General features: G+C 42.5%; 1 protein-coding gene across 2 annotated transcripts in view; it reads right to left on the minus strand.

Annotated features, from left to right (window-relative positions):
* ADAM17 (ADAM metallopeptidase domain 17) overlaps positions 1–9,613 on the minus strand; it is a 59,769-nt gene that overhangs the window by 13,663 nt on the left and 36,493 nt on the right. For both annotated transcript variants that reach the window (XM_008071191.2, XM_008071192.2), the window contains exons 9-12: positions 8,515–8,659; positions 8,315–8,403; positions 3,075–3,227; positions 1,028–1,227 (exon numbers count right to left, since the gene is read on the minus strand). In XM_008071191.2, the coding sequence (XP_008069382.1) occupies positions 1,028–1,227; positions 3,075–3,227; positions 8,315–8,403; positions 8,515–8,659 (587 nt within the window). The remainder of the gene's footprint in view (positions 1–1,027; positions 1,228–3,074; positions 3,228–8,314; positions 8,404–8,514; positions 8,660–9,613) is intronic.

Consider the following 9,613-nt stretch of genomic DNA (forward strand, 5'->3'; position numbering starts at 1 on the left):
AAGGATCGCCGGAGTCCAGCAGGTCGAGGCTGCGGTGGCAGGGAGCGGCCACTGCACTCCAGTCTGGGCAATAGAGTGAGACTCCAACTCAAAAATATAAATATATATATATATATTTATCCCAGTTGGGCATGGTAGCAGCACTTTGGAAGGCAGAGAGGCAAGAGGATTGCCTGAGCTTATGAGTTCGAGACCAACTTGGGCAACTTGGTGAGACCTTGTCTCTACAATAAATCAAAAAACTAACCGGGTGTGGTGGCACACGCCTGTTGTTCCAACTACTTGGAAAGTTGAGGCGGAAGAAATGCCTAAGCCCATCGGGTTGAGGTTTCAGTGGCCATGAGTGTGCCACTGCACTCCAGCCTGGGCGAGAGTGAGACTCTGGCTCAAAAAGTAAAAAAAAAAAAAAATTATTCCTAAGACCCTCTGAAGAAAAGCAAAATGGGGTCCCAAGGTAGCCAATGGCTAAGAAGTAGGCAGGCAGCACCTGCTCCCATCAGCATTTACAGTGCTCACATGCTTGTGTTAACTCTTAAATTAAGTTACCTCTCAATTATTCACCACAAAGTAAGGTTTCCTCCTTTTACTCATAAGCGAAGCACCTGTCTAGCTGTGGACATAAAAACGTGAACACAGGTTCCCTCTAACTCGTAATCTGCTTCCTCCACAATCCTATTCTATTGCATAGATACATAACAACTCACACCCAAGGACTGCCATTTTGATTATTTCTAATATGTTGCTATTATAAAAGGATGTAGCCATGAACATCCATGTTAAACATCTTACACATCTGTTTCTTTAAAAAAGATCCTTTCAACTGTGGAATTGCTAAAGCAGACAGCACACAAGGTCAAGGATTTTGTTAGATAATGTCACAGTGCTTTTCAGACAGCACTTCCTTGCTGTGAAGGACAAAAGAGGTAAGTGGTACCACACACCCCTTCGCTGATTTTAAACCCCTTGTGTGTCCACTCTTCTGTTCCTTGGACACCTGTCATCCCAGCTCCCTAAAGTGGCACCTCACCTGCACTGGACACCTTGCTTCAATGTGCAGTCGCTGTTGCAGCAGGTGTCGTTGTTCAGGTACATGATGCCAGGATCACACTCTTCTCCTTCGTCTACCCTGGAGTTCCCACACACTTTGTTGCTGCGTTCTTGAAAACACTCCTGGGCCTTACTTTCAATGGTCTTATAGATTGACTGTTTACTGCAGTTTGAAAACATCTTAAGAGAAAAAGGGCCACAAGGACCCAAGATAACGTCATAAAATTTCATTCCCATGTCATGTTTGTGCTTTTTCTCTACAAACTCATAATGTAAAAGCCACCAACAGAGACACCCTGGAGTGGTATCAAGGCCATCACAGTCCCCTCCAAAAGCCATGGATATGGGACTGAATATCTCCCTCTGTAGGATGCTCAGTGGCTGGTGTAGACATGATCAAGCATTTAAAATGCTTCACAAGAAGGTTGGCAAGCTATGCAAACACTGAGGCCAGACATCCCAGCCAGTGACCTCGAGAGACAGCCAATTCACCACAGCAGAGAACTCATGACTCCATAAGTTTTCTCCCTCAGGCAGGCCACTGGTGCAGTGAGTGGGCAGTTCATTGTCTCTCCAGACAAAAAGACTCAGGAATATAGAGGGGGTGTCTCTGGTTAACCCTTTCTCTTTCCCTGACTATTTATACAGGTGATCTGGGCTCCCAGTTTTTAAATATCCGATTTTAGTAAGAGGCATATTACATATTATCTATTGAAAAAATTAAATTCCAAATTACTACCTACATGTTTTCACAGGTCAGCAAGAATGTAAGTTTCTGTGAGTTTTTCTATAGTTGACCAGTGCTCAAAGGAAGCCCCTAGCTTCCCATTAGGAAGCAGAAACACTGAAGTGCCTCCCTTTTAAGTTTGGGAATTTTACCAGAACCTCTAAACTAAGCCTATTTTGCAGACACCTGAAATTATCAGAAAGAGGAAAAGAGGCTTGGGGAAAACTGAGTGTGGTCATTTCTTAGGGCAAGGTCTCTGCAGTTGCTAAAATGGTCTCACTTTCACCCCAGACAACAATCGAGAAGCCCCTAAGACAGGGAAGGAGAGAGAGAGGTGCAGGGAGGGAGGGAGGAAGGAAAGAAAGGAGAGAGGGAGGAAAAAGAAAAACAAAAGAAGACAACGAGATCAGGATGCAGAAATGTGAGAAAGCAAGGTGTCAGGGCCAGGGAGATTCAGAAGTCCTCCTTTCCTCTAGATCCTGGGCAGGCTTTCACCATCTGATGGCCTGGTTCAAAACACGAGTCAGGACAACGCTTCTCCCTCTCTCCTGGTCAGATTCAGACTCCCTCGGCCCTCCCCACCAGCCCTCTTTAACTCAGCAGCACAACTGTTTTCCACACAATGCCTTATGCTGTTTAACTTCAAATGACATGAACAAACCAGACATTTATTAACACTTTTGCCTTTTAGTTCAGGCTCTAGGAATTAGTCACAGCCACCCTTAAAGTCTCTGAAATTGTTTACAAGATCCCAAATCATCTAGTATAGTTTCCTAGAAACCCTCAATAGTAAATGGTTCAATTAACTATTCAAAGATGATTTATTATATGCCAGGTATGCTGACTACGCACTGGAGAGAGAGCTTTGAACAAGACAAAGGGCTTTCCCACAAGGCTTATAGTCTGGCAAACTATGTGTTTTATTGCAAAAGTGAATAAAAACATGTAAAGTGTGAAGTATTGTAGAGTTAAAATAAATGACAACTTGTAAACGAAATGACAGAAAATTTTTAACATAAAACCTGAGCCTGCCAGATCCTGAAATCTAGAACTCCAACAAAAGTCTCTACTATTAGTAATTTTTCTTAGAGTCCAAATTCTATACATGGTCAAACTCGATAACAAATAGGCCAAATGATAGTTTTAGATCCAAAACACATCTCAAGTTTCAGGGTACTTTGTGACTCACAGATACATTCCTAGGGAGACACCAGGAATGGACACTTTTCTGAGCTTACTGTGATCATCACACACAACTGCCTTCTCTCCTAACCACATAGGAACTCTCTCACACACGTACCTTATTGTTCTCGTGATCGCCACTCACAGCTATGGGATACATGACATATTTTCCTCCTTGGTCCTCATTCGGGGCACATTCTGCCAGCCCATCTGGATCATGTTCTGCTCCAAAATTGTGTCCCAATTCATGAGTTGTAACTAAGTCAGCTTCCTGAAGGATCACACAAAGCAAACATCATTTCCCAACACCCAACCTTCAGCTCCTTTTGCCAATTGGGCTTCTGTTGTAAATGGAGCCCTTTAATCATATCAACAAAACAATAAAAAATGGACTGTGGTTTCTTCTAGCAATTAGAAATCAAACAGAATAAGGTCGAGGTTGGGTGGCCGTGAGTGTGACACTGCCCTCCAGCCTGGGCGATGGAGTGAGACTCCAACTCAAAAAAAAAAAAAAGTGTTCTAAGAACCATCAGCATCAGTGTACCAGCTAGTGTTGTTATGAGAGGCTGTATTCACCTTTAGCGAATTTTTTTTTTTTTTTTGAGAGTCTTGCCCATTTCATGATGGGTGATTTAGAAGCACACCTGCCCACACCACATTGAGTGTTCAGGCAGTTTTTGACCAAAAATGCATGACTCTCAAGCCCCACCATCCCAATTCACTCCATCTCACCCTGGGCAACTTTTTGTTTCCCCAGATGAAAAAAGTTCACAAAGGAAACTTTTTGTGGAAGGGGTGAAACAAAAAACAGCAGAAGCACTAAAAGGCATCAAAATTGATAAGTTTAAAAACTGTTGTGAGCAGTGGAAAAAGCATCTCAATAGATATATTGCATCAAAGAGAGGGTACTTTGAAGGTGACTGACGTTTAAACATGTAAGAATAAATACACAATCTTTTAAAAATCAATTTTGGTGTTTTTTTCTTTTTTTGGTCTCCCCTAGTATAATCTACATTCCTACCAGCAATGAATGAGAATTTTTCTTGCTCTACAACCTTGTGTTATCAGTATTTTGGATTTTAGCCATCCTAATAGACTAGTAATATATCTCATCGTTGTTGGTTAAAAAAAATTAGAGACGGGATCTCACTCATGTTGTCCAGGCTGGTCTCAAACTCCTGGGCTCAAGGGATCCTCCTAAATAGTTGGGACGACAGGTATGCACCACTGTGCCCACGCTTCATTGTTTTAATTTGCAATTTCCTAAGAACATGATGTCAGTCTCTTTCCATATGCTTGTTGCTATCTTTGTAGGTATATGTTCTGATGTTTTGTCAATTTTAAAATTGGGTTGTTCATTTTCTTTTTTTTTTTTTTTTTTTGAGTCAGAGTCTCACTCTGTCGTCCAGCTTGGAGTGCAGTAGCTCAGGCGATCCTTCCACCTCAGCCTTCCAAGTAGCTGAACTACCTTGGTTGTTCATTTTCTTGGTGTTGAGTTTTAAGAGTTCTTTGTATATTTTTGGGCCAGGTGTGGTGGCTCACCCCTGTAATCCCAGCACAAGGTGGGAGACTCATTTGAATGCAGGAATTTGACACCAGCCTGGGCATCACAAGGAGATCTCATCTCTAAAAAATTTTTAAAATTAGCTGGGTGTGGTGGTACTCATCTACAGTCCCAGCCACTCGGAGGCTGAGGCTGAAGGACTGTCCAAGCCCAGAACAAGCCCGAGCCCAGGTCAAGGATTTGGTGAACCAAGATTGTGCCACTGTACTCTAGCCTGGGTGACAGAATAAGATTTTGACTCAAATAAATAAATAAGTTTTTTTTAATCAGATGTGTCTTTTGCAAATATTTCGCACAGCTATGGCCTGGCCCACTTTTTTTTGTAGTACAGGAAATGACAAAATTCTTTGCTTTTCTCCTATTCTTTCTACAAGGTCATAACATTTCACCTTTTTTTTTTTTTGGAGTTGGAGTCTCACTCTGTCGCCCAGACTGGAGTGCAGTGGCCGCTCCCGGCCACCGCAGCCTCAACCTGCTGGGCTCTGGCGATCCTTCCGCCTCAGCCTTCCGAGTAGCCGGAATTACAGACATGCGCTACCACACCCGGCTGATTTTTTGATTTATTGTAGAGATGAGGTCTCGCTGCCCAGGCGGGTCTCGAACCCGTGGGCTCAGGCAATCCACTCACCTCAGCCTCCCAAAGGCGCGGGATTACAGGCTGAGCCACCGAGCCCGGCTTTTTTTTTTTTTTTTGAGTGGGAGTCTCACTCTGTCGCCCAGGCTGGAGTGCAGTGGCACGCTCACGGCCACGGCAGCCTCGACCTGCTGGGCTCAGGTGATCTTTCTGCCTCAGCTTTCCAAGTAGCTGGAACCACAGGCGCACATCACCATACCCAGCTAATTTTTTGATTTATTGCAGAGACATGGTCTCACCAAGTTGCCCAGGACGATCTCAACTCCATGGGCTCATGCAATCCTCTCACCTCCGCCTCCCAAAGTGCTGGAATTACAAGTGTGAGCCACCACACCCAGCTTTAACATTTCACCTTAACTGTTCTTTAGTCTTCAAACTCTAAAACTTTCTAATATGATTCAGTTTTCTTTTTATTGGGGAGAAGAAAGGTTGCTTGTTACGTGACCAACTCCTCAGAAGGTGTGGGAAGATGGAGAGATTTGTATTACAGCAACACAAAAAAAATTTTTTAAATTACAACCAGTGAGGTGGCTTATACTTGGAATCCCAGCACTTTGAGAGGCCCTGGTGGGAGGACCACTTGAGCCCAGGAGTTTAAGACCAGCCTAGGCAACATAGCAAGACTCTGTGCCTACAAAAAATAAAAAAATTAGCTGGGCATGATGACTTGTGCCTATAGTCCCTACTGAGGAGGCTGAGGAAGAGGCTCACTTGATCCCAGGGGTTCAAGGTTACAGTGAGTTATGATTGTGTTACTGTACTCCAGCCTGGGCAACAAAAGGAGATTCTGTCTTTAAAAACAAACAGCAACAAAAACAACTTTTAAAACTAGGCACTTCTATAATGAGCATTCCAGCCTCCCACATGATTTATTTTGTCTATCACTCACCAATATTGCTACTTTCTCTCAAAAAACTTAATTTGTCAGTTGTTTAATTTTTTCATTTTTGAGAGTTACAATCAACAATGGGAAGCTACCAGTAAAAATGCATACACTGCAGTTATCTCTCCTCGTTCATGAAATCCCACAAAAACAAAGGAAAGGGAAAAAAAAGACATAGCCCAAGGAGACAACAGCAGACAAAAGACATCAACACAATTTTGAAAGGTGGGGGGAAAGTACATGAGAACATAAAATATGCAACCATGAAAGAAGAAGAACCTATAAAAAAGGAATGGTGCAAAAGAGCTACTGAGAACAAAAAAATGCTAGCAGGAAGAAAACATTCCAAAGGATGGCTAAAGACAAAGTTGAGGACATCATCTAGAAAGAAAAGAAAACAAAACAAATGGAAAACAAGAGAAAAATTAAGAAAAATCAGACTATCATTGTAGATTACATATCGGTTTAATAGAATCCTACGTAAAACAGAAAAGAGGCCAACAATTATCAAAGAAATAATACAAGCAAAATTTGCACCATTTAAATTAGCATACATCTCCAGATTGAAGGGCCCACATGCCCAGCACAGCAGAAAAAGAAAAAGTACACCAAGTATGATATCACAGTCAAAATACCAGTGTACCTGAAATCAGTATTTCCCACCAATGTCTATCTATACCTCCCCTTTTTCCTTACCTAAAGAGCTCTATTTCTGCTCAGGACAGTAATATATTGAGCTGTAACAGCCAACCCTTTCCATATTCCCTTGAGGCTAAGGGCAGACATGTGACCCAATTCTGTCCAGTGAGATATAAACAGAAGCCAGGATGGGGCTTCCAGAGAAGCATTTGATAAGGGATAATAGGTTAGCCAAGGTCTCTTTCTCCTTCCTTCAAATCAGAAGGGAACCATCTTCTGACCATGAGGTGATAAGCATGAGGACAAAGGCCTCCTGCTTAGAATGGCTGAGTAAAAGACAGGAAGACCCTAAGAGCACCTCTGAGCTGCTGCATCACCCAAAGAATGCTACTTCTGAACATCCTGCTGATTTAGACAAATAAACCTTTTATTTAAGCCACTGTTTATTGGACTTTCTGTTACTTGTAGTCAAACACATTTTTAACAGACATTCATTTGGGCAAAAACAAGATGCTAAAAGTCTTCCAGAAAACAAAAATGCAGGTGATATACAAAAGATAAGGATTCAGAATGGCTATAGATTCTTTTTTTTTTTTTTGATTGGAGTCTCACTCTGTTGCTCGGGCTGGCAACACAGTGTGGCACACTCATGGCCGCCCCAGCATTGACCTACTGGGCTCCAGCGATTCCTCCACCTCAGTCTTCCAAGTAGCCAGAACTACAAGGGCACACTACTGTACCCAGCTAACTTTTGATTTATTGTAGAGATGAGATCTCGCTAAGTTGCCCGGGATGGTCTCAAACCCGCGGGCTCAGGCAATTTACTTGCCTCGGCCTCCCAAAGTGTTGGGATTACAGGCTGAGCCACCGAGCCTGGCCAGTTGTACTCTTTAAGACCAAAATGCACACTAGAAGACAATGGAGAAATGAGAACTGAGGATACACCCATTCAAATTATCAATGAAGTTTAAAAGTGGAGTAAAGACATTTTTCGATATGCAAAATCCCAAGAATACGGATTCATGGACCTTTTTTTAAGGAAATTTCTGAAGGATATACTACACAAAAAGATGGTATAAATCAAGAAAGAGAAAGACTTTGGGGTCCTGTTTGAGAGTGTGGGATACCGCAGAATGACAGCTGTGCTGCAAGACTGAAAGCCCAGGAGTCCTGAGAGGAGCAGCAGGTCAGAGGGCTCAGGAGTGAGAGTCCAGGAAAAGCAACGGCTTTGACATGTTTCAAAAGAAGGTTGGCAGGCATTTTTATTTTCTTTTTTAACCTTTAATTTTCATATTTCCCACAAAGAAACATGTATTTTATTTAGGCAGAAATACAAAACAGTATGTATTAACAATATCGTGGAATAACAGACACTAGAGACTCCGGAAGGTCAAAGGGGTCAAGAGAGTAAGGAATGAAATACTACCTATTGGGCATGATGCACACTATTCAGATAATAGGTACATTAAAAGCCCAGGTATCACCATCACACAACATATCTATAACACAAATGCGCCTGTACCCCCTAAATCTATTTTAAAAAAATTTTAACCTACATAAATATATAACTGAGGTTCTACTACAATACACTCTAAAGCAATTCTTGTAAAAATAAATAAATAAATAACAACAACATACCTTTGTAAGGATGGTTTTACCATAATTCTTTGTGCTGGTTAAACCACTATTCAAATAGATGTTTTTCTTCCCAACTGGACTATAATAAGCTAAAGGCAAAAGAACAGAGACAAGTTTGCTCATTAAATACAGAATCACACTACAATCCAATCAGCTTAAGATTCCAGCTTCATATTTGCACGACAAAAGGAAAAACTTACCCTTTGGACAAACACCTCCATGACTGTTTGCTCTGGGAGAACCAACATAAGCTAATCCAAGAGTTCCCATATCAAAATCTTGATATGTGAAAAGATGTGCCAGGCAGACTTTAGATGCTTCCTCAGCTATATCAAAGCTAAATTGCTTTAAAAAAGAAAAAAAAAAAAGCACAGATTCATAACTAGATTAGTAATGACACCAGACTAAAAGATGCTTCAACATTTCAAAACAGGACGATGACTGAGCACAGCTCTGCACCAGTAACCACAATCCTGTACAGTGCATTGCTCTTTTGCTGGGATTGTCACCCACCTGCACAGTGAGCAGCAGACAAGGGGGCACAAAAGGGAAGAGCTCAGGAGCTTGTTATAGCTGTTGAGAACTCACTCCTGCTCCTCCAAGGGCCGCTCAGAAAACGGACAGCCCAGCACAGAGACACTCCCACTCGGCAAAGGGCGGCAGCGCCCCACACAAGGCAGATCTCGCTCAAGCATTTCAAGGATCCTATGGGCTTTGCAGGAATTTTCATTTTAAAAACTTTTGTTTCAGCCGGGCACAATGGCTCAAGCCTATAAACCCAGTACTTTGGGAGGCCAAGGCGAGAGGACTGCCTGAGCCCAGGGGTTTGAGACCGGCCTGGACAACTCGGTGAGACCTTGTCTCCACAATATATCAAAAAATTAGCCAGGCATGGTAGCACACACCTGTAGTTTCAGCTACTTGGAAGGTTGAGGCGGAAGGATCGCCAGAGCCCAACAGGTCGCCAGAGCCCAACTGGGGTGGCCGTGAGCTGCATTCCAACCCTGGGCGACAGATTAAGACTCCAACTCAAAACAAACAAACAAAAAAAAAACCTTTTGTTTCATAATATATAGGAGTTATAAATATAAACTTTGTCAGAAAGCATATACACCCTGTTTTGTTTTTGAGTTGGAGTCTCACTCTGTTGCTCAGGCTGGAGTGCAGTGGCACACTCACGGCTTCCACAGCCTTGACCTGCTGGGCTCAGGCGATCCTTCTACCTCAGCCTTCCAAGTAGCTGGAACCATAGGCACGTGCCACTCCTAGCTTTTTTTTTTTTTTTAATTCATTTTTTAA

The sequence above is a fragment of the Carlito syrichta genome, unplaced genomic scaffold (genome assembly GCF_000164805.1).
Source record: "Carlito syrichta isolate Samal-C Ts95f unplaced genomic scaffold, Tarsius_syrichta-2.0.1 Scaffold314155, whole genome shotgun sequence".
NCBI classification, from domain to species: domain Eukaryota; kingdom Metazoa; phylum Chordata; class Mammalia; order Primates; family Tarsiidae; genus Carlito; species Carlito syrichta.